The following is a 26230-nucleotide window of genomic DNA, read 5'->3' as shown; positions in this document are numbered from 1 at the left end:
AAATATATTATCGGGTTAGAATTTTGTGGGTGGTGAATTTTAAATACTACTAAGAAGAGGAGTAGAATTCACTAAGTTTTGTTTGCTCTCGTAAAGAAAGATTTTTTCTCTTGAATAAGTGGATAGTGGATACTTTAACAAGTGGGTGAATATCTCGAAAACGGTTGCATCCTAAGATGTAATAACTAAGAGTTAAAATTTTAACCACATATTTATATTATCTGACGTTCCGTCACTAACCCCTTGGAGATGTCACTGATCAGTGACGAAACGTCGGATAGTATAAAATATGTCGATCTAATTTTTGTGACTGCTCAGCTGAAAGTATAACCAACGTACATTCTATTTTATGTTAGAAGTATGAAGCTAATCCACTGCTTAGGTCAAATAACAAATAACAGTTTTGTTTTTTAAAGTTACAAAAATTTAATCTCTGTCTCTTTTTTTTGGTTAAATTGTGACTATCCCCTGCTTGACTTCGCTCGATCAGTAATTTCGGTTTCCGTCGCCACTGTTGGCGAGCGCTCTTTTCTCCGTTCCAACAGCTCCCGTAGAGCAACATTCATCGGGAGCTCAATTAGTATGCACAGAAGCGTCCCGTACAGCAGCGTCCACATTTGAATGCTCATCATAAATTCAACCTGTTATAATAAAGAAAATAATTCACAGCTTAAAAAAATCAAAACAGTAACAACGATACTCACCACCCCCCGGGGGCTAAAATAGATCGGTTGCTTAACCGAACCGAGCACCTGCAGAATCACGGTGAAATGAATCAGAAAGAAGCTGTAGCACAGCTTGCCCAGCACTCGGAATATCGGATGGCCGCAGAAACTGCGAAAGCGCGATCGCCGAGTCTGCAGCGCTGATCGCAGATGTATCACGGTACAGAGCACTCCCCAGGAGTGCTTGAATACGGTGGCGTACAAAGCTAGCACCAAAGGTGACATCGTAGATCGATGTTCCACGACCCAACTGTCGGTAAAACAGGTGAAGAAGTACACCAGCACCAGAGTCCAGAATGTGTTGATCTGCAGGCGTGACTTCAGAAAATCTCGGCGTGTAGAGCGATACCGGTGATAGATGAAGCCGGCCAACATTCCAGCGAAATAGATACTAATGTTCATGTGAAACGGTTGGTACAGCTGGAAATAACTGTGGCCGAAGTTGTATTGCTCGTTCAACTTTAGGTCCTCGGTCATGACCGGAGAGACATTCCTGGTGTACACTACGATGGTGGTTAGGATGAATCCCCACGCAATGCCAGCCGTCAGTAGATATCGCTTAAGAACTGGCCATCGCCAGATTACCATCAACGTCCCGAGGGCGAAAATGTAAAGCTGCATATCTGCCGATAGGTACCACGATTGGATTAGACACTGAAATAAAGAAGAGTTTAACCCCGAAACCAAATTGGTGCCCAAAAAATCTTACCGGACTATCCGAGTAGCTGTAGTTGTTGACGAACAGCAGATTAGACCACCACAACTTGCGACATTTGCCATGAGAGTCCCCAACCAAGTGTTGACCAATTGGACCGCTCATGAACCGTCGACTGATCGATGCCTCCAAAAGAATGATGAAAGCATAAGCCGGTACTAATCGGTACAAACGAGCTCGTAAACGACTCCAGAAATACTGCATATCGAATTTGGGATTTGCCTCAATATGTTCGAGAAAGTTAACGGCCAGCAGCATTCCGGATATCGAGAAGAAGCTCTGAACATAATGCTGGAACTCCGCTACATAGTGTACCGTTAATGGGTGGTAGAGCTTCTTTTCGATTCCTTCCGGGTTGACCTTCGGGACCTTCACCATCACCAGAATGATGTGCAACAGTATGACTCGATGCATTTGCCCAAATCGAAAGGCTTCTACGAATGCCATATCTTTCTTGGTTAAACTGTCAATCGGTTCCTTCAGCCGGCGGATGTTTCGTGGTATGGAGAAAGCCGTCAGCAGCCGATCGTTGCTGGTGTTGTGCGACCTTGAAAAGTAATTGTCCGGAAAGCCGGACGCCGATTCGATTAGTAGATCGTACCAGGTTGAAAAACAAACCGCTACCAACAGCAGCAGGGCTAGAGCCATGAACATAATTTCCAGCCAGTCTAAAAACGTATGAATATGAAATTAGGTGAATGGGCACTTTACGATTTCGGTTGGCGATCATGTACCGAACGGTAGGTTTTCGTTAAACTTGTTGTAACAGTGGAAGATTTCCACGTCCGATTCTACCTGCAAGCCGTACTCCGCCAGCAGTTGCGAGTTGATACAGGTTCGGAGCTGGTCGGCATGGGTGTGGCCCTCGGAAGTGACCGCCTGCCCCTTGCCGATCGACAGGTCGCACTGCTGAACGCACAAACCACGCTCCTGCATCCGATGTTGATAGTGACGTTCATCTTCGGAAAAGTGCTGTGGAGTATAATAAGCTCTATTAGTCAAATTGAGTCGGTGTCGGTTAACGCTATTCGCTGCTTTTCTTGAAAAATAAGAAAAAATCTACGCATTGGATCTATTAGCTGCTGCTACTAATGAAACGGTTCAAACAGCGAACAACAATTTGGAAACTGACTAGAATAACGTTTCCTATTTCTCGATCGATTCGCTTCGGTGATTTCGGTCATTTTGAAATACCATCGACAATTTACGCGTTTCTGCCTATTCAAATCCTCATAGCTGGCAATAGCGTCTCTAATTCTATGGCAACACCTGAGATCATTATTGATCATTAAGGGAGTCTCCTCAACTGTGCCTTCAACAGAAGGTGATTATTTTTAATTTGTTTTCCAAGTGGAGCAATCGCCACAGAATAATAATCTTTTAACAATAAATTTGAACTTGAGAAAAAAATCGATAAAAATATAACAAATTTGTTGGCTTATTTACAATCATCTTATTTCACTCAACTCAACTGAGAAACTGTGGCTAGAAGTGAGTAAATCGTAACAGCAGTCAGCACTCTATTCAATTGATTCCAACGGCCGTGACTGCTGAGAGAGGAGTCTGTTCGAAGAAAGTTTTTACCGTTGCAAGTTCACAGCATGATCAAGCTGAATAAAGCTCTAGCAGAAATTTGAAAACCTCTTTCGCTAATGCAAGTTTGGAGATTTTTTCAAGTGCATTCATAAATTTATTTTTATCTACCCCCTAGCATTATGGTTTGGTTTCAATTAAACTAATTGATTTCCCCGAAATTATTTCGCCTTTTAATCACTTGCCCCCTGCTTCAGGATGACCAACGCGACACGGCGTCTATACTAACTGACTTTCGTTCTCTAGCTTTTGTGTTGGTGCCAAAGGGTAATAAGATTATGCAATTAGTTAGGGCTCACAGGCGATTTCACTTGTAAGGATTAACGGACACTGCTGTTTTAGGCTGCTTTTGTTTTTCTGAAACAGAGTGAGGCATTTAGAAGGTCACAGATTCTCTTCCGTTAGCATTACTGGTGGTTTGTAAATTCTTTTTGGTTTGCATGTGCTCCAGGCACTCAGTTTCCATTTGGTAAGCTCCGTTTCGAAATAATATTAGAATCTTATAAATTCTGTGATTATTTTCAGACTTTCAATTCAGTCGATGCATTTATATTAGATAAATTGACTTGTATTTAATGATCATATTATGTTTCATTCATTGCTCAGAGGAGTGACAAAATGAGAAGAAAGCCATTAATAAATATTGAAATAATTGAATAAATCTTGCAAACACTAAAACATTTTTTTAAAATCATCTTATAAAATACAAAAAAAAAAATATCAATAATTATTCCCATTGCATTTGCACATTTTACTGTAAAAACAGCAGCATTGTTTGTCCACTCAATCATGCATACAAGCTTTTATGCAAACCTTCATGAATCTAGAAGCAGCGTTTCAATGTTCACCTCAGCTCTCACACGTGAGTCCGCAGTCCTTTTTAAACCACTAGATCCCACCCCACTAAATGACTGATTGTGTTCTCCAGGAAGTAGGATTGACATTCATTTTTGGTAGAACACCACAAATATGTATACACAAACAATATCGCACGCTAGCCTGGAGGCTGATGCGGTCTCGATCAACTAGATTAGTTGAGAGAATTTGTAATCGATATTGTTTCCGGCACATTTTGCATGTTGTAGGATAAGTACAACGATACACCGTGCCCCAGTGCCAGAGTCGAGAAAATTTTCTAGAGAAGGTTTTCTACTCTCTTTTTTCGTCAGTTCCTGCAGATCAACTTTGAGGTTTAAAATGAGTAATTTCTTGAGAAAAAGGTTCCAATTTGTTTGATTTTAATTGTCGTTTTTGATTTGGTTGAAGATTTGCATCTATATTTTGTATGGTACCTATGTTTCATTTGGTACTATAAATTTTTTTTTTAACCACGACTAATATTTGAAAAGGGTTTATGAAGAAATAAATTGACAAATTACAAATATTTTTAGAGCTAGAACGGATAATATCCTCGGTTTTGAGCAATTCCACAAATTATTTTTTTTTTCAATTGTCATTTTTGATTTGGCCAAAACTTTACGTTTTTTTTGAATAACGACTCATTTTCGATAAGCTATATGAAACAGTATGGATGATTACAAATAGTTTTAAAGTCGAAACGGTTTGTTTGATTGTGGTGACGCCTTCGGTGCAACGAGTAAAACAGAGTGAAAAGAGAAGAGTTAAATGTAAAAGAAGTAAGAAGAGGAAACAAAGTGAAAAAAGTAAAGATGTATGAATTAAAGGAGTAAAAAAAGAAGGAACAAGGGGTAAAGATAGTAAAAAGTAAAAGTAAAAAAGTAGCAAGTAAACAAAAGAAAAAAAATAAGTAAAAGAAAGTTAGAGCGTTAGGAATAGTGAAGAGTTTATAATAAAGATTCTGAAGAAAAAAGGTAAAAACATTCAAACAGAAAAAACGTTATTAAAAACCTAAATTAATCCACCTAGCGGTCAGACCCAGCCTTTCTCATTTAACCTTATCATTTGTAAAAATAGAATTACATGAACGCTCCAATCCAATAAATGTGTATTCACTTTTTTGATTTTAAAATAATGATGTTGTAATAGAAGTATAAAATATAAAATTTGACGTAATGTAAATGCTCAACAAATAGCGAAATAAAAGAAATGACTCTTAATTTCGAACAATTCAATCACGAGCGATACCGGGAACATTCAAATGGTACGATACCACATTTAAATTATATTGTGGCCACATATATTGATCGAAGCAGGTATAGTTTTAAATAGCCTTTGAATTTCTTTTCTTTCCATAACTTTTGAACCACATAGCAAATTGTTATGAAGTTTGTTATTTGTAAGTTTGAGAGATGACTCGTTCGTATGACACTAGTTATGTTCAAATAAGTCGTGTAATCTTTGAAATAATAGAATTTCGTTGTTTTAATAACAATTTAATACATAACGGTTGCTTAGTTCGATTATAATCAAAAGAAATGGGAACGTATAGGGCAGCCATACTTTGAAACCACGTGTTAAATCATAATTCATCAGTTAACCCTTAACTATCCCGTTTATCTGATAATACTATTTATCAAATCAGTTGTGTACTTTCTGAGATAATGAAGTTTCGTGATTTTCACAATTCGGTACATTACAGCCGAAATTACAGTTCGATTACAGTAAAATTCAGTAGGGCGTTATGAGTTAGCTAGACCTTTCATTTGACATTAATTTTGTGAAAATCGGTTCAGCCATCTCTGATAAAAGTGAGTGAGTTTATGTATTCTTCAGAATATGTTTCTTTTCATAGCCAGATTTCACATTTTTAAACTTAACAGGCAAAGTAATAGTCCGATTGCAAAAAATCAATAGGGTCTTATGGGCTTACTAGACCTTCCATATGACACTGATTTTGTGGAAATCGGTTAAGCCATCTCTGAGAAACATGAGTGAAATTAAACAGTCTTCAGAAGACGTTTCTTTTCATAACTTTTGAACCACATGTTCATTTTATATGAAATTCAAAAGTTAAGGGTTTTTGGTAGCCCGTTCATATGATACCAATTTTATTGTAATCGGTTTTGTGGTTTCTGAGATGTGAGATGTTTCGTGATTTTTACATTTTTAAACATAACTTCTAAAATAAAAATCCAATTACAATGAAATTTAATAGGGTCTTATGGGGCAGTGCTAGTAACTTTCATTTGCATATAATTTCATTAAAATCGGTCCAGCCATCTCTGAGAAAAGTGAGTGAAAATAAAAATCCGCACATACACACACATACACACACACCCACACACACACACACACACACACAAACACACACATACATACATACAGAAAATGCTCAGCTCGTCGAACTGAGTTGAGTGATATATGCCATTCGGCCCTTTGGAGCACTTTCATATCTTTGGTTTTGCAAGTGATTGCTATACCTTTTTAGGAGAAAGGCAAAAAGTTAAAAAAAAATATCAATTAGGAGTAAAATATTCGTGTTGAAGAAATAGCGAAATAAAAGAAATGACTTTGAATTTCGTACACTTCAATCACGAGCAATACCGGGAACGTACGAATAGCACAATACCAAATTTAAATTTTGTTGAGGCCATATGTTTTGATCAAAGCAGTTACAAATTTAAATAGTCTTTGAATTTCGTTTCTTTCAATAACTTTTGAACCACATATCAAATTGCTATGAAATTTCTTACTTGTGAGATTAAGAGACAACCAGGGGGAACCTATAGAAAAGCCAAACTTTTCATTTGACACTAAGATTGTTGAGTTTAGTCTAGCCATTTTTTGAAAAACGAGTGAATTTGAAAAGTCACCGGAACATGTTTTTTTCACAATTTTCGAACCACGTGTTTAATCGCTATAAAATTCATCAATTAACCTTGACCTATCCCGTTCATTTGATACCAATATTGTTTAAATCGGTTGTGTACTTTCTGAGATAATGAAGTTTCGTGATTTTCATATTTCGATACATTACAGACAAAGCAAGAGACCGATTACATTGAAATTCAATAGGGTGTTATGAGGCAGCTAGACCTTTCATTTGACACTAATTTCGTGGAAATCGGTTCAGCGATCTCGGAGAAACATGAGTGAGATTAAACACTCTCCAGAACACGTTTCTTTAAATAACTTCTGAACCACACGTTCAATCTTCATGAAACTCAAACGTTAAGGGTTTTTTGAGTAGTTCGTTCATTTAAAACCAATTTTGTTAAAATCGGTTGAGTAGTTTCTGAGATAATGATGTTTCGTGATTTTCACATTTTTAAACATAACCTCTAAACTAAAGATGCGATTGCAATTAAATTCAATAGGGTCTTATGGGGCAACTAGACCTTTCATTTGCAATTAATTTCATGAAGATCGGTCCAGCCATCTCTGAGAAAATTGAGTGAGATTGTGAGAGTGTTACACACCCACATACACACACACACACATACACACACCCACATACACACACCCACATACACACACACATACAGGAAATGCTCAGCTCGTCAAACTAAGGTAGCAAGTGTAAAAAGAACGAAGAAGGCATAGAGAGTATAAAATGTACAGAACAATAAAAAGTGCGGAGAGAATAAAGAGGGCAAAAAGAAAATTTAATTTGAGAGTAGCAGTGAGTAAAAAATTAAAATAATGAAAAAAGTGAAAAAATTTAAGTGTAAGGTGTACCAAACAAAAAAAGGAAAAGAGTATAGGTAATAAAAAGTAAACAGAATAAAGAGTAACAAGAATAGCAAGAGCAAAAAGAGTAGATAAATTAATGTAGTTAGAAACGTAGAAATAGTAAAAAAAAGAGTCATAAAATTTTAATCGAACAGAAAAAATAGTAACGAGAGTAAAAAAGTCAACAGATAAAAAAAGATCAAAATGAGTAAAAAATATCAACAGATTAAAGAGTTAAAATATTAAAGAGCTTAAAAATTCTACAGAACCAGTTAAGAGAAAAATCCGAACCTTAAAAAATAACGAAGAAGTAGAAGGAACAAAAGAAGTAAAAAAACTAGTAAAAAATTAAACTAAGCAATAAAGAGTGTTTTTTTTACAAAAAAAAACTTTTGACTCACGGTGTACATTTTTTAACTGTTTAAGACTTTTTTTTCTCATTTCTCGATGATCGGACAGCCATTCATGTTTAGCTAATCTTTTGCAGTTTTTATGAAGAAAAAATTACTGAAAATTGAGCTTTACTAGATAAAAAACTTTTGATTTTTGTGAACTTTTTTCTCGGAAAAAAAATTATTTTTTCCCGAGTGTAGTTTTTTTTAAAGACGAAATTATCATCTTCATCACTGCGAACACGTTACACGTCAAACAAACCGTTTTCACTCTAAAGATACTTGTAATCAATACTTTTTTCTGCATAGCGTGCCTGATAGTTGTCCTCGGACTTGCTTCTATACGACACAAAAAGAAGAAGGCAATTCGAACGGCAATTCGAGTGTCAATACGATAACTTCGCGTTAGCCTAACACGCCGCACTGTGCGTCAACACCGGTAATGTAGTTTCACGTGGCTTGGTTGCACAGAAATCGAGTTTTACTTCACTGATAGACGACGACTGACCAGCGCTCTACTCATACTTGATTCGGTGCAGCACTGTTGCCTGTGCCAGCATGTTTTCTCTCGAGACTTCAGTTTTCATAACCCTCTAACAGCAGATCGGTAGATAGTAAGATTCCGATGAACGTATGGTTTTTGCTGGAGAACCACGGACAAATTAAGAATAACATGTATTCTCATTAAATATTACTAACTTTTCGAGCTTAAATTCATAATAACTCGAAAACTGATGCCTTTAGAATGTTAACTACCAAAAGCTTTTTGATTCAAAATGACTCTCTGCATCCTTTAAAATCATCAGAATACAAATATTTTGAAAAATGTTTGAATTAGAATTTTTATAAAAAAAATAATCTACCATTAAAAAATATTTTTCATTTCCCCATTCTGGACTTTTTTTTAAAGTTGCGTATTAACTTCAAGTTTCTTTAAAATGAATGAAAAAAAAATCAACTCTTTTTTTTGTAAATTGAAATTTAATGTTTATTTTTAATTATTTGGTCATTTTTAATTCCCTACAACTCATTCTCAGTCAGTTTTTCTAAAGGAGATAATTATAAACTTTCCGAAAAGTCTTCACCTTCAAGACATCAAGATAGTCTAGCCTCATAGTAGCAAACATTAGTTGGCCTTTTGGGACGGGGAGATTCGGTCAATATTTTGCCACTGATATCGAGGTTGACATAGCGGCAGTAGGTGTCTACTCATGATGTCTGTATCAGACGTGCTCGCCTGTGATTGGTACATTGTTTGTTGAAATTCGACCTTGAAACTTTTCATCAATTTTCGCTGTTAAACAATGAAGTGACGATAATTGAAGAATCACAAAATTGTTCATCGTTTTATCAACCAAACGATATGTGTTATTTATTGTAATATGATATATGTTATTTATTGTGATTCATCTTATGATTACATCACTTCTGCTGTTTGAAATATTTCATTCCAACGTTACACCTGCTTTCAGTTTCCGCAGAATGTATCTCGATATAGAGTTGTAAGACGCAGTCCTACGTCAAAAAAGTAAAACATTTTTATTATTATTTTTCTATTGAAAACCAAGAAAAGTAAAATTAAAAAAAAAAATTAATACCAGAGCTGTTTGTTTGATTGGTTTAATGTTTTCGTCAAAGTTGTAGACAGTGATTTTGTCCTTTTAGAAAAAAATATGCAAAAAAAAAACAAAAGAGCCCTCCCAGCTGGTCTCCAGGTGCTATGGTGGCCTAACAAGCCAGTCGTCGTAGGTTCAAGTCTCGGTTCGGGAGAGACTGTTAGTGTCAGTAGGATCGTAACGCTAACCCCGCAATTGTCTTGTACACTAAACAGTTAGGTGCGAAGTCTGTGCAGCATAATAAACAGAAGGTCGAGTTCCTAATAGGAATGTAGCACCAAGGCTTTGCCTTTTTATGCAAAAAAACTTAGACAAAAACAAAAATATTATAATAAATTAAATACCTCAAAAAACTCACTTTTTGGAAATTTGGATTTATTCTATAGAAACTGCACAATATAAGCTTAGCATTGATAGTAGTTACACTAGTAGAAATAAAAATGGGAGTTGAAAATCATTGTTTTTTGACGTAGAATTACGTCTAACAGCAACATATACAGGGGACCAGTTTCATTACAGGGATCCAATTTCAAAAACCAAAAACATCGGCAGCGTCACAAAAATTGTCCATTTTCAACCGTTTTAAGCTCAGTCAGATTTTAACCGATTTTCGTTATTTTTGCAGTAATCGATTGGAAAATCAACCAAGCACCCGTCCAAATGCAAAAAATTGAAATCTGATTGTTCGAACGATTGTACTATTGAGAATTGTCAAGCCTTGTCGAAACGCAAATGTCGAACTCTGATTGGTCGCACAATGCTTCTTTTCCTAACAAGGTCGACAGAATATACCTAGTTGACTAAGAATGCGCGCTTTGTGTTTTATGTATAATTCATTTCATGATTGTGCCGATACCACACGGACGTTGGTTGCTGATCGTGAAGAAGAAAGAAAAGCCGGGTTTCAATTTCTGGCTGATCGTTCTGGGCGCGTTGATACTTAAGCACCTGTCTATCTGCCGGCTGTCATGAAGTTTTCGGTAGCTGCAGAATTTTTGGAAATGGCAGGCAATTCTACTAGAGAAAACGGGAGATCTAGAATCATCGGCGAATGGTTATCCGGAATGATGATAATTGAAGAAACTTGCCAGTGTTGTTACTGTTGTGAAATATAATAGCACCTTTTGGTGCTCTTCAACTATGTGATTGAAGTAGTTAAAATTTTTCATCGTGTGTAACAGACGGAAAACCGCGAATTACAGCATTTGCAAGCGAGGAAAAATTCAACATTGCCTCAAGAACGTGTTGGTGGCCCTGAGAAGGACCGGTTATAATTTATACTTGTTCTCGTGCTGGATGGCAGCAGATAATAGAAATACAGCACTTACGCTCTTGCGTCTTAAATTGAAACGGTTATATTTTGATACCTCAGCAGAATTTTGACCTTCATACTCAAACACGCAATAATCTGCTTTCATACGACACGGGGACGGGAACATTTTCTTCAACGAAGCTGCGCAACACGACACAAAACATGTTATTTTGTTGCTTCAATGAGAGTGCTATCGGTCCGGCTCGACAGAATGTCCACAAGAAATCATTTTTGTACATCCATGCTACGAAACTGAGGAAAAACTTTAGAAACTGAAAAAAGAGGTGGAGCTTATCAAATGATCGCTCTGAGCCAGAATGAAGTCACACATATTTTTCAAGTTATATCATTCCACCACGTACGAAAAATTATTCATTCCTATTTTCATCCTTATATAAGAGCCTGTTTTAGTCGAAGCCGCTCATAATAGTTCTGAACAGCGACAACAGCAGTCCTCCCTTAGCAGCAGCGAAAGCAGTGCAGTGGGTACCATCGATAGCGGATAGCGGCCACAACTGTGGCATGGCTGCGAATAAGCGTAGCAGTTCCAGCGGATCTCAGCATCGATAGCAGCTGGGCCAGCAGATGCAGGTACAGCGGATACCAATGGCAGCGTATAGCGGCCACATCTGTGGCATGGCTACGGATAGCGGCCACAACTGTAGCATGGCTACGGATAGCGTTACAGTTGCTCAGCATTTGGGCCAGCGTAGCAGTAGCGGCCACAACTGTGGCATGGCTATGCATAGCAGCGATGCCAACCTTTTTTTATAAAAAGCTGGAAGAATTCAAAATAAAAAACTGGAGAAAACTGGATATATAAATTTGAAGCTTTTACATAAATTTATTTGATTTTCGGTTCAAAAATGCTGCTCCGTATTATTGCATGTAACCAGAGAGGCTGAAAGAAAATTGTTCACACATGTAGATTATAGTCACTGGCGTACTTGAAATTAAGTAGATTTCGAATAAAATCTTACAACCGAGGCGCATGAATGCACAAAATACTGAAAAAACCATACATGTAATGGGAATGAGCTCAAAAAATGTGATGATGAACGGAAAACTGGATAAAACTGGAACAATTTTCAAAAAACTGGAAATATTCAACCTTCAGCTGTTTCACTGACGATCTTAAAAAAAACTGGAGATATCCAGTAAAAACTGGAGGGTTGGCAACGCTGATGCATAGCGTAGCTGTTGCAGCGGATATATCAGCATCGATAGTAGCAGGGTCAGCTGATCCAACGACACTCCCTTCACTAAAATGCTGTTTCAGTGTGGTAGCGGGAAGCATCAGCAGCAGGCTTGCATGAAGTGAATACATCAGCCAGCAACTTTCTCTAAGGCCTCTGCCATAGTAGACGCGAAAAGCGGCGCGAACCGATTCGCTCGGCCGTAGGTTAATGTACAGCTCTTCTGATGGCTGTACATTAACCTACAGTCGAGCGAATCGGTTCGTGTCGCTTTTTGCGTCTATTATGGCAGAGGCCTAATGGGAAAATTGTATCATTTTGCTAAGAAGAATATTATTGTCGGTAATATTACAGAGATGCGATTGCTTAAATCCGATTTTGAATTGAACAATTGTTCTTTTGAGAACAAATAAAACTTATTTGAAGAGTTAATAGTATAGTGACAGCCTCAGCGGTAGATGCAGCCGGTACTTCCCTGAGGCCAATGTGGAAGTAAATGGAAGCAGCACGGCGAAACAGTTCGGGTTATGCTTAGACGCGCGTCATTTTTCGTTGTTGATATTCCCCGCATGAAACGACGCGCTTTCGTAGATGCATTTGCCAACACTTCCTCCAGTAAAGCCGTGTCTAGTTTTCAATGTGAAAATACCTTTCTTATCGTGTTGACCGTGCGCCTTAGTCCTCACTATAAAGGTAACACAGAGATGTAAGATAAACACTACATCCTATGATAAATTGAACATCTGTCCTTATAAAGACAACAAATCAATTAATGAAGATTTAATTTTGAAGTAGAATACTTCTCTCAGGAAGTTCGGCTACATAGGGATGTGAAATGAAAATCTAAAACTGAAAAAAGTGAGAAAAATTTCAAATGCTAATAAATCGGTTAGTTTTCGATGGATTTCCTTCGTTTTAGCAGCAATCGATTAGAAAATCTTCTAAGATTCCTGCCAAATGCATGAAATTGCAATTTTATTATTCGAACTATTGAACTAACTGAAAATTTTTAAGCCTTGTCAAAACACAAAATTCGACCTCTGAATGGTCGTTATACCGCGCTTTCTCAAGCACGGTCGGCAGAGTTATGGATCTAGTAAATTGGGAATGCATCATTTGGCCTATATAAGAGCTTCATGAGATAATAAACAGACATTTCATCGGATATTTAATTGAACAACTGAAATTTGAAGAACACAAATGAATATTTGAAGAGTTTTTTCTCCTCTCCTTTCACATACTGAGGAGAATGACAAGCATGTGAGCCAGAATGAATGAGATGTATTTCTTTTCGAACGTTGTAGAATGGTATAACTGGAAATAATTTAGTCACACCTATTTTTCCAGTTATCCCATTCCATTCCGTTAAAGCAAAAATAATATACGAAACATGTACGGAAAAATATATCGCTTCACAACATTAAAATGATTAACCCTAATTGAAATAATTTCCAAAGCTATTGCAAAAAATTATTGACATAAGACAGGCTGTCGTAATTCTACGCTAACCTTGCGGTCGTTTCTCATAAACAACCTCTTCCACTTTTTTAATTTCAAATAGGACTTAGGTTACGTCCATACGCAGCACATGATGGTAATTTTTGTGCAACGGAATTAGTTGACATTCCCTAATAGATTGATAAAATATAAACTAAATATATAAACAATTCAAAAAATCAAGGTAAATATAAAATTAAAATTAAATAAATAATATTTGAAAAAATATTCAAAGTAAATTAAAAAAAAAATAATAGAATAAGATAAAAAAATTTAAAAAAATGTAAAAATAATTTAATTTATTATTATAATAAAAAAAATTAAAAAATGAGTTTACATTTAAAGTTAAAAGTAAACAAATCAAAATTAGCTGATCAAATTTTTCTTTGAAAAAATACTTTTTCTGATGCGATTACATACAGTCATACCTCGCTATAAGGCAACTTTTTTTTCGTTGCGTTATATCAAGTTACGTTATATCGAAGCACATTTTTGAATTAATGCAAAATTGCATTATAGATAAACCTATCTTTTGCCCCTTCAAGACAATTTTCGTAAACAAACGTAATCAGTCACAAAAATTTATTCGGAACATATTATATCACAAAAACATTTGCTGTACCTCTATTATGAGACAGCTAAAAAAGTTACATTCAAAGAATAGGATCATCTGTGCAATGTTTCAGCCAGGTATGCTCTTCTACGGGTGAGCAAAGCGAAGCACTTGCTTGAAGAGAGTGGCGAATTGTGTGTATTTGAGTAGCTTACCCAGGACATTATGCCAAAAAAACTACGTACAAAATCTACTGCAGTGCCTGTGCCACAGTGGGGAATCGCTGGCCATCAGCCAAAAAATTTTTTTTTTCGTTAGCTGTTTCATAATATTTTTCCTTTATTGCTATAACATTCAAGTGTCTAAATCCAAAATTTGAGCGCAATATCATGTAATCTGAATTTTTTAGGTCTTTTCAAAGTTTTGCGAACTGACGTTTTTTGTCTTTTTTTTTAAAAAAGTACATTACTTTGAAACGCTCTGTAGCTTCAATGATAGCTTGGATTTTTTTGACGTCAAAGAAAAAGTTGTTGTAAATATTGTGCAAAACAAACCCTTTTCATTAGATATTGTAAAATTTGGTCATCATAGGCCTGACAATAGAAAAATTAAAAAAAACGTGATTTTTTGTAGAAAAGTTGCTTAAAAGTTTAGTTGCCGCAGTTTGCCACGGTTGTGACTACATTCAAAATTTAGGTTAAAACGTAAGCTTTCAAATGCAAACTGTCCGCTGCTGCGCAAAACTGCGCAAATTGTCACTTTAGTGAAAAAAGCGATAGCAGTTTTTTTCATTTTTTTTTCTGAGTTTGAAATTTCATCCAGGATTAATTTTAATCATAACCATGATACCCCATTAATGGGAATTTATGCTACCGAACTTAATCCGTAAGCATAAATTCCAAATTTGGGCGAAAATTACAAAATTTATGAATTAAAAGTTATGAAATAAGTGTTAAACAAGAAAGTAGTAAAAAAATCTTTATGAAATTTTAATTATGTCAAACTTTATTACTTTCTGCAAATTTAAAACAATATTAAAAACATTCAGCCCTTTTCAATTTATGATCATGAAATTCGTTAAACTGATTGAAGTGTTAAATACTAGCAGCAAATTCATACCATCAAACTCCGGCTAACAATAGCCCGTTCGAAGATTGCTTTTGCTTCGCACTAGTTTGCACACAAAAGTTAAGCACACATTTTGCTTTATGAGAAAAAAAAAACAAAGAACATTCGTCGCCCTCCACACCTCTTCGTATTCTTTCAGAACGTTGTGTCATTCCAGTGTCTTGGTTTTCAAATTCATAAATTCGTTGAATTTTATTATGGAGCCTTCAACTTCAGCGGCACCACCTAATTCAATGTCTAGTAAGTTGTCAATTCATGGTGTTATACATGTATTTAAATGTCCTCTTTCAACCATAGAAACCGGATTAGGAAGATAACGTATATATGAAACAATGAAACATCGAAAATTACTAGAAGAAATGAAATTTGCAGCGAAAGACATTTTTCCGGCTGATAAGTATAATGAATTTCAAATTTTCTGGAAACAATTCAACACGAGATTTAAGCGATCACAGCGGAAGATGATGACGCTGATGATTTTTTCAATTTGTAATGAGTTTGTATTACTTATATTGTTTTAGTTTATTAAAAAAAAAAAAAAAAATATATATATATATATATATATATATATATATATATATATATATATATATATATATATATATATATATATATATATATATATATATATATATATATATATATATATATATATATATATATAAATATTTAGGCAAAATTTGTTTAGTTCGAGGGGTCGTCCATAAATTACGTATTTTTTCAATAGGAGGATGCCCGGTGGCACTACTTGTGGTCAAAGATAATATAATTCTATAAAAAAGGAAAAAAAAATGCAAAAAAAATATTAAAAATTGGATTTCGTGCTTTATGGACGGCCCCAAACAAAAAATTGATGCCAAATTCGTGTTCAGCGCCCGAAAATTATGTAAATGTCAAGTTTTGTTCGCATTTATCGACACTTTTTTTGCTTGGCCAGCCTTTGTATGGAGTCGCCTCACTGTGCTGTGGTGTAAGCAGCAAGTGCATTTGTTTTTCTGCGAGCGGCAAAAACACAGCACAATGCAGAACATAGAAGTTTGTGAAAAAATTGCAACACGCATCGCTCACTCTGGCCGTTTCACATTTTGAGGAGAATAACAAGCCTGGTTTTAGCTTTGGTTAAATGGTCGATTAAAAATGTTGTCCATTTCTCTTGTGAAATTGCTCTAATAAGAAGCATTTATTTTTATTTTTTTAATGAAAATCGGTAACAGAAATTAAATTCATGTCAATTTTTGAATCTACAAGCGTTCAATATTGTAAACGCATGACTTCTGCATTATTTGGCGAAGATAATTACCCTATTTGATTATAGATTAGAAAGATTTTCGTTAGAAATCAACCTCAATACTGAATTATTCTCTATGCATAAACAGTATTGAATTTTACGATCGGGAACATCGCTTGATCTAAAATAAACGATAATATCCATTATTATGTGACGATTATTGTAGCCTTTCAAAAACCCAACAGAACTGCTTCTCTTGAACCCAGCAAATTATCGACCGATATCTCTGTCATGCTGTTTGTGCAAAATAGGAGGAAGAATCGTTAGTAAAAAATTGATTTGATGTTTGTCTGATATATCTGTCAAGCTGCTCTTAGATTAGGGAATCTACGGCAATATGGTAAGATATCTAGATTTTTTTTCAACAACGATTTTGAGTTGTTGAAAACTTTGCCTCCACCCTAGGTAACCAACAAAACGGAATTCCACAAGGAGCAGTATGTAGTGTAAAATTATTTTTGGTAGCAACAAATTTTAGCAAGAAATATTTGCCTTCTTCCTGTCCAATGGAATTAGATTTTTTCGCGGATGACGCAGTAGGCTTTCTTCAAAGAAAATATTTGGTAAAAAATTACTGTTGAAGGTCCTTCAAAGCTCAATTACTGGATTCTTGTTTTTTATTCACGCTGAAAACGAAACCCATGATTTTCTGTAGACAAACTTTGTATTCGAATCATTCTTCCTGAATGGGCAAAAGTGGAAAATTTTCAGATTCTTACAAATTCTTTGGAATAATCTTTGATTCCAAATTACCCTGAAATACTCGTCTCAAAAAAAAAAACCTAATACTAATCAGAACTTTGTCAAACACAAACTGAGAGTATTAAGGTTGATTATGATTCGGAAATCCCTATTAAACCTATTAAATAATGATTCGATCACTCGCGAATCACCCTCGGTTCAGAAATCATTCGAAATCTGTAATTGATACAAATTTTATTACCAAAGTCATAATTGTAACTGTACTGATTAGGTTCCATGAAGACCATAAGGAATACTTTTCAGAAAAATATAAGTATACAAATGCCTTATTTTACAATATTTGCGAATGAAACTTAAAGGTCAGTTGCATGAAGTAACATTACAGTAGTAATTGTCTACTGAAAACAAATTACGAGCGCGCCATCTCGATTTTCCCGCTCAACAAAATTAAAACTTTGTACTGCTCGTAACTATCCGTGAGAGAGCGCTGACTGGAGAGACGATTCACTGTAACTGCTGAATAATCATGAGGATGTATGAGCTGTCACAGTTTATGTACACGGGATGCAGTACAATACGTTTGTTGTTAAACAAAAATTGTGCCAGAAGCGGCAAATTTCTTGTACCAATCGGTTGCAGTTTTTTGGTGATCGATTCCGTTTAATGTTATGCTCAAGTACCACGGTAATCGGTTATTTCTTTTACTTCATATGTAAGTAAAATATATAACTTGAGAGCGTTGAAGCGTTCTTCACATGATAAATATTGTCAGCGGTGAACAAATCGTCGACATTTTTTGATATATAAAGCGCATCGCTAAGTAATGTGCTTATTACGACCTCAGCTAAAGCAGATGTCGTAATCTTTATTTAATAATTATATCATTCACAGTGCAGTTCAGTAGACCTTGGCAAGCAAGTTAACCTGAGAAACCCCGTTTAAATTATTCGCTTCAACGTGTGGTAAATTAATTCCTTATAAAATGTAAACTGTTATTACGATACCAGTTGCCCTGAAGCCGAAAACATAAGTCGTCGAAGTGAAATAAATAAGTTTTGAAAGTAGCCCTGGAACAAAATCACTTGATCGAAAAACTACGGGTTTTCCAGATATGACTCAAATGTTACTGTGTCTTAAAGTTGTTTGGGTTAATACCACCATATCAAATTTGACGTAAGGTGTGCAAAGCATCATAGAGTTTCAAGTAGAGAAATGACTAAAATTAAGGTATTAGAAACGAAAAACATTCTGAAGTCAATTTTCCGTGAAAATTATGCATTACTTGCAGCACACCCAGTTATGTCGAATTACTAATTGTTAGCGAAGCTAACAGTAGTGCTTATCCGTCAACTAGCGACTAGCGATTCAATGAAGCGCTGCCCAATAACACTACTCATTACAAAATTTTACAATGTCATACACTAATACTCCTCCACACGAGCGACTCGTTGTCCGGGCGGATGTTGGCTTTCACGACGCAATAGATGTACTGTTCTCGAAAGTTACGCCGACAGGCTTCGAAATCATCGTAGTCGTACAGTTTGGGAAATTTTCCATACTCAACTTCTGCAAAATGCATGAAATAACCGGTTAGGGGCCGTTTAGCACTAAAAAAAAAAAACGGTAATCTTACGGTCGATAAACCGATCACCACTTTCAACGGAACCAATCAAAGCTAGTAACGATACTAAACTTCCGATCCGGCCAATCCAACTACGCGCGCCGTAGGTCATGCTTTCCGTCGGTCCTCCAACGCACTCCGCGAACACCGATTCGATGACAACTGAAGATCACAGGGCGTCAAACTGTCACTACCTAGCAGCAGCAACTGCAGCAGGGCTCTGTGGCATGATTGTTACACAAAAAAACACCGATCCACCTGGGGTGAACGTCGGATCTACACTGTTTTGGCTTGTTCGATAAATGGTGACTTCTCAGCCGCAAAGTGCCCAAATCACTCATGAATATTCAACTACGCCGTGGGCTGCTGAAGGCGGAGCAGCTCAGTTTGCGATTTATACTAAAAATGCTACATCTCCAAAATTTCGATCTCGCTTCCCAGCCGCCCGTGATCTGCAAGATTTCAATCGGAAGTTTATTTTTGCCAGCCTTTTTGATGCGCAGATGTGCGACTTTACGCGGTAAGATCACAACATATTACAACGCAATCAACGACGAACTTTGTTGACGCCATCAACATGCAACGATCTGAGGTTATTTCACGCTCCATGGGAAATAATCGTCGACTTTTTTTGTTTTATACAGCGGTGTAGGTATAGACTGATATAATTATAAGCAGTTTGTTTTCTGCCCCTTCTTAACTCTTTCCCGCTCATGGTGACTCTAGAGCACCAAGAATTATAATCATCATATCTTGACATAAAATAGTTTGTTGTGCTTACGATTGTTCCATAAACTTTTGTATGCTGCCTCAGAGCATCACTGGGCATTTTCTTCAAAATACTACAGTTGATAATAATTTTAGTTAGTCAACAAAGTGTTTAGCTGGAATTTTCTCGTGAAGCTATAAATTTTAATGATAAACTTTGTGAGCGGGAGAGGGTTAATCAAACTTTAGACTTGACTCATTATCTTTCAATGAATTTCGTTGCTAATCTTGAACGAATTAAACTGTCGATAGTTTATACAAACTTGATTGCTTGGCTCTGCACGACAATCCGTAGCCACAAGGCCAAAGTCGGGCCTAACAGGTTTAGAACCCGACACACCTGTGTTTTTCTTGGCTACGCTCCTGTCTCTTTTTATTAATTTATAGCATCAGTTCGTTAGTTTTTTTGCTATATATTAGTAGCATTCTTTTCGTTTGGTCGTTTGTTCGCTCAACATTAGGCTTGAGCATAAACCACACAGTTTTGGTTAGAAAGTTGAACATAATCCAACTGTGCTATCCAAGCGAAACCACCATAAAGGAGGGTATCGCTAAAGTTGTCGATCGTCTCTCGCGTGCCTCAGTGTGTGAACTGTTTTGTAACAAGTTTGTTTTTTACTTTGTTACATTCCGCAAATTGGGCTTCGAGCTCTGCACTTATTTATTTATTTATTTATTATTCTATTTCCATCTGACCCTATAGGTCTCCATGAAAGTTAGTGAATGGGGAAAAGCCTATTTGAGGCCGTCCTCATGTAAGCATGAAAACCCCATCATCTTTCATTACTTAAACATGAAATTTTACAATAAGTCATACATTTTTTTTTTTACAATAAGTCAATAACAAAACGACAAACTGTTCAAATCTAACATCGAATGCAATAAACAATAACATATATAATTATTATTATATAAAAATGCATATCATTTTTAAAATTCTTTCATACTTTGTTATCTTATTTGATGATTTTTTTCCATTCAAGACTCACTAGTTAAAGCGACAGAAATACCACAATGTTTATATTACAGAGCTCATGAAATTTACATAAATTATAGAAATTACAAGAATTAATGCGGTGCGAATTTCAATTTAACGCGCTGTAGAAAAGAAAAGAGTTATAGTTTGCGTCAGTCTCTCCGTCAATTGAAACAGTCATCAGTTTCATTTGAAATGAACCAATGAACACCAGTCGAGAGTTCCAGGTTTGTTTGTAAAATGTGGATCCCTGGTTGTCTCAAAGTTTGTTAATCAAAATGAAATTATTTTAGCTTACGGAACGTGCGGTCGTCAAGCTCAAGTTTTCTAGTGTACTTTAGTTTAGTTTTCTAGTGTGCTTTTCTAAAAAAATTTTGGTTTCAAATATTCACCAATGATCTGAGCAAAACAAAGATATGTAAATAAGAGTTAAATGTGCTACAACATGAAACTAATTTTTATAGCTCTAATTCAATTTCGCATTCTGTATAAAACCTCGATGCCGTCAGGATAGATCTGTTACCAACTATCACGCCATTACTTTTGTCGATTCAGGCTCAACAGCGGAACCAACAAAAGTTCCATACAACACCCTAGGCAACATATGCGAGGGCTGCGATTAATGTGGAACGAATAAAGCACACTCATCGTCGACTGGGACTACAGATTGAGGAGCAAAAACTTGCGAGTACCGACGGATGTACCCGTTTCTTACCTCGTTGCGTGATGTGATTTTGTCCCATCCCAGTCAAATATTAATGAAAATCATATTTACTATATACAATTCCGACTTTTATTGCGTAATTTGTAGCAGGTTGTGCCGTGTTCGATATTCGGGAGTGAAGCATGTGTCCGTAGCGTGCCTCTAGGCATCGGAAGTGCACTTTAACTTTTCCCGCTGGAATCATATTTACATACGGTTGATGTTGTTTCAGGATTGTTTCGTTCTAAACGAATCAGTCTTTTACAACAACCAGTCATCAACCAGAAACGAATCATATTGCAATGGAATAAGCACGTCAAAGTTAAATTTGATATAATTGCGTTTTTATAATAAAATTGCGAACGCCCGAGTTTCGTTCCACTTTTAAGCCGATATTGAATTTATAATTTTGACTTCAATTTAAATGACTTATTGAATTTTATTGAGCCGTACTAATTCGCTTCATGAAATAATTTTCATAATTTATTTAAATATACTGTCCAAATGCAAATTTGTCTAAAGAGTGGCACCGACAACGTTCGACTAATCAGTTTGACTAATCAGTTCAACATTCATCGTTCTCAATTGCAGTGCAGGATCAATTCCAACGCTTTTATTCTCATTAGTATAATCGGCAGCCAGAATTTGAGCTGCAATTCATACGAAAATCGATACCAACTCCACCTCCTCTTTCTGGCACTTCCCGGTCGGTCGGGAGAACCCATTCCGAACCAAAAGTGTCCTCTATCGACCCGGCAATCATCGACACGCTCATGAAAACGGTTGACCCAATTCGGTGCCGATCCCTTGGCGTGGTCTTTTGTTCCGTGCACGAATGTCATAAACAAGCGAGTTCGAGTTATCGGCCAGTCAGTTTGTGGCCGAGGGAAAACTCCAAAACATTTGCCTGATGAAGGACCCGTATCGTTTCGTGTGAGAGTCCATTGTTTGAATCTGCTATTGTGCCGCAATCGGTTATTGAATCGCACTCCGCCCCCGCCCGAAAACCCCTTGGTCCGAATGATTTCTAGTAGTGAAGATTTATTCACGTACTCGTGATTCGTTTGATAAGGATAATAATAATGAGTGGAAACATATTTCCAAACGCATTCAGCTTTCCAATGTGAAACCGTATTGTGTTCTTTGTTTCCGTACAAGGCAGCTTAGCTTCACGTGTATAGTAGGATAATTTGAAAGTTGAAACATAATATTACACAAAAACCGCCGAAGGCGCCAGCAATTTCCATGAAATGTTTTCGATGCATGTTGCTGGTTGTTGTGGTTTGAAAATTTCTAACGACCACCGTTGTTATAAGGGTTTTTCAGATTGAACCATTTTCCAGATTTTGCCAAATTAACAGTTTTCGAGCTACAGCCGGAAACCGAACACCTTTAAACTGGCTTCATCCGTCATAATTGTCTGCGCCGAGTTCCGATACCCGCATTAAATGAGAAGCCGATGCTGAACAAACATTATCAGCACAATATAAACAGTAAATATAAACAGCTAACAACGGGCGTTTGAAACGATAAGAGACTTATCGTAAGTCTAAATATTCGCTTACCTACTTTTAATTACTGCGTAAACTACAACGCCGCAGCTGTTGCCACTGGCTGCCAATCTGGCTGTCAGCTCTTGTTTACGTAAAAGCCTCCGCATAAGTCCTACCCCGAACAAAACAGCAACGTCGAAACTGTGAAAACTAGTCAACCGTGTACCGGTGGTAAACTTTGACGTAAATTCTCGCCCCCTTCACGGATAAATTCCTGTGCGGAAATTTGACAATAGCGAGAAAGTTCATGCAATGATTCCCTCCCCCAGCCTGCTTCATCATCGATAGAAGTCCCAACTGCCATTTCGTCGAATTCCATCGATACCGGAGTGTGCCTGTCAGATCGAATTTGCCGAACCAGGATACTTGGAAAGTCATGTAACTGATAATTTTAAGGTTTATTTAATTTGTATTTGGTGCTCATTAAAAATTATACGTAGGATAGAAGCACCGGTTTTGGCCATGATAGAATAAAATTGATAATTGTGAAGAAGTATCTTGAATTACTCCTATTTCGAAGTCTCCTATTGAAACTACTGATGTTATTCGACAAATACATTACTTACTGTAGCAAACAAATATGCGTGTTTTACTTTTAATAAAGGAACTAAATATACTCTCCCAGGTTTACTGTACCGTCTAACGTTAAGGTAATTTGCAAGCTATTTTTGGTAGAGTATATTCTTGTTTTAGTTTATACATTTCTATAGGAAATTTTGTTACCAGAATCAGACTCAACTTATTACAGTACATGAAAAAAAGTTGAAGAGGTTGTTTATAAGACACGACCGCAGAGTTAACGTAGAATACGACAGCCTGTCTTATGTCAATGTATTTCTTGAAATAGGTTTGGAAATACAGTCAATTGGGGTTAATTAATTAAATGGTCTCTCTGCTCCAGATGACGTTTACCTCTATAGCCGGCACCGGTAACGACAATGAACAACAGCAGAAGCTATGTGCAGCAATGCGGTTTCACTTGCCGCCGTATCCAAAATAAGAATGAAATTGAATTGTGTTGAGGCTGTCTTTTGTATCATGTTGCACTAAGATATCTTAATTTAGGCAGTGACTACGAAAAGACTATAGACGAAGACAAATAGTGCATTCCCCATCTATAGTATAACAGTTCAAATAACAATTTTATGCATTTTACGACAGCGTAGATAATTTTACAACCGATTGCTACAAATAGTAAGACTTGAGCGAAAAATTATGCGATTCAGGCTCACTAGCTCAAAAATTCTTCAGATAAACTTTGAGGCTTAGCTGAAGTCAAAAAGGGTTAATTGTGTTTGTCAATGCTATTTATTGACAACTGAATTTTTTTTTACACGGCAAATTTTTTATTTAGTCCTGAAAGATGTAGAGTGATAATTAAATTCAACATGAGGTGATTTATTTGCAATTAAATATGAAAATTTTAATTGCTAAACTACTAGCCACGCACACTATATAGCAAGCCACGCACGCTATAGGCATGCACAGACACGTTAGACATTCACACGCTATATAGCAAACCACGCACGCCATAAAGCAAGCTACGCACGCTATAAACATACAGACACGCTATACAGCTAGCCACGCACATTAGCCACACGCGCTATAAAGCAAGCCACACACACTATATAGCAAGTCACGTACGCTATATAGCATGCCACGCACGCTAGCCACACGCTATATAATATATCACGCACGCTACATAGCAAGCCACGCACGCTAGCCGCTAGATCGAAGGGAAGCCAAACTGAAAGAGATAGAAACTGCAGCTAACTACTACCACCGCCGCTGCTACCCGCTGCTGATCCACGCTGCCTTCGCCTACTGCCATCGGTGTTGATGTCCGCTGCTGCTGCCTGCTGCTAGTAAACTGATTTGCTTGAGGAGGAACAGTCTGTTATATAGCCCAAAGAGTGCATTCCCGGCTAATTAGGTACTCCATTCTGTCGTCCTTTTTAGAGAAAGGCAGCAAGCGATAAAAATGATAAATGATTTTCCAATCGATTGCTGCAAAAATGACAGAAATCGGTTGGAAGCCGACTGAGTTTAAAACGTTTGAAATTGGACAATTTTCGTGACGCTCTCGATGTTTTCGGTTTTGAAATTGGATCCCTGCATTGAAGTTGGGTCCCTGTATATGTTGCCGTAAGACGTATTCTACGTCAAAAATAGGCATTATGGTATGATTTTTCTCTGCAATATCAAAAATAACAAAAGCTTCCAAAAACGATCAATCATCCATTCTTGGCCACATATCAAAGCAATTCCATAATTCATAATCCTGATATTGGCCATATGTAAACAAATCCATGGTAACGTATTAACATTGATACAAAACATGAAAAGTACGAAATTTTTCGGGCTGTCATAAGACATCGCATGAGGTTCGTGAAAACACAAAACTGGTTTTGGATAAGAAAAATTGTATTACTACAACACCGTTATTTGATGTAATATATCCGTTCCACATAATATATCCGTTTTCTATTTGTTCAGATCATTTACAAAATTGTAACTTCGGTTGTATCTACCGAAACTAACGCTTCAGACTTTCAACTATAGTTTGTAAATGATACTAGTTTCTATGTGAAAAAAAGCAAAGGGCGGAAGCTTATTAATAAAGATAATTGACAGAAGAAAATTTAACATAGATCAATGATGTGATGTCAGTGTTATTAAATATCCTACTCAATTCAAATAACGTTGCACTGCTAGCTATGTGTGAATATAATATTATTATTTAGTTTGATTAATAGATATACTGGCCTTTTAGTTAGTTAAATAACGAGGATTTTCTGTTGATAAAATATATCTACAGGGTGAAGTTAAATTAGAAAATAAATTCATGTGAATTCAACTTTTTCGCGAATTGGCCAAAATAGGAGTCCCGAGTGGCCAATTAAGAAATGCTATGGCCAAAATAAGAGCCTAGAGAAGTTTTTTGGTTGGAAAATTATGTATAGAAAATAACATAATTTTACTATTTAAACTCAATGTTAGTGGAAAATATAGGCGAGTTCATCCGATTTTCACGCTGAACTGATTCAATTACATATTTTTCGGAGGAATCAGGCCAAATACCTCTCATCAATAACATACTATGGCCAAAACCGGTGCTTTTACTCTAACAGTTTTTTGTCTTCCTGGAAATAATTTATACAAATAATCTATCAACTTTAAGGTTTCGCGAATGTGAAATGTGAATGAATTATGCAATTATGTTTCAAATCATAACATATTGGTATGTTTAAAACCTTCCCTTTTTGTATTTGTTTTTTTTTTTGGGAGACCTAAAATGA

At 36.3% G+C, this 26230-nt stretch overlaps 2 protein-coding genes across 18 annotated transcripts in view; one reads left to right on the top strand and one right to left on the bottom strand.

The window, feature by feature from the left end:
• The window catches only part of LOC129718215 (complexin), a 496349-nt gene that overhangs the window by 62854 nt on the left and 407265 nt on the right, over positions 1-26230 (top strand). The gene's annotated exons all lie outside the window — the stretch shown is intronic.
• Positions 304-19208, bottom strand: LOC129718214 (nose resistant to fluoxetine protein 6-like). Its single transcript, XM_055668738.1, has 6 exons — positions 18944-19208; positions 18731-18876; positions 2175-2412; positions 1435-2108; positions 705-1379; positions 304-641 (listed from the first exon to the last, which is right to left on the bottom strand). The coding sequence occupies exons 1-6, from the start codon at positions 19041-19043 to the stop codon at positions 462-464; spliced, it is 2013 nt and encodes a 670-aa protein (XP_055524713.1). The 5' UTR covers positions 19044-19208; the 3' UTR covers positions 304-461.

The sequence above is a fragment of the Wyeomyia smithii genome, chromosome 1, assembly GCF_029784165.1.
Source record: "Wyeomyia smithii strain HCP4-BCI-WySm-NY-G18 chromosome 1, ASM2978416v1, whole genome shotgun sequence".
NCBI lineage: Eukaryota > Metazoa > Arthropoda > Insecta > Diptera > Culicidae > Wyeomyia > Wyeomyia smithii.
This window is presented reverse-complemented; position numbering and strand designations above follow the sequence as displayed.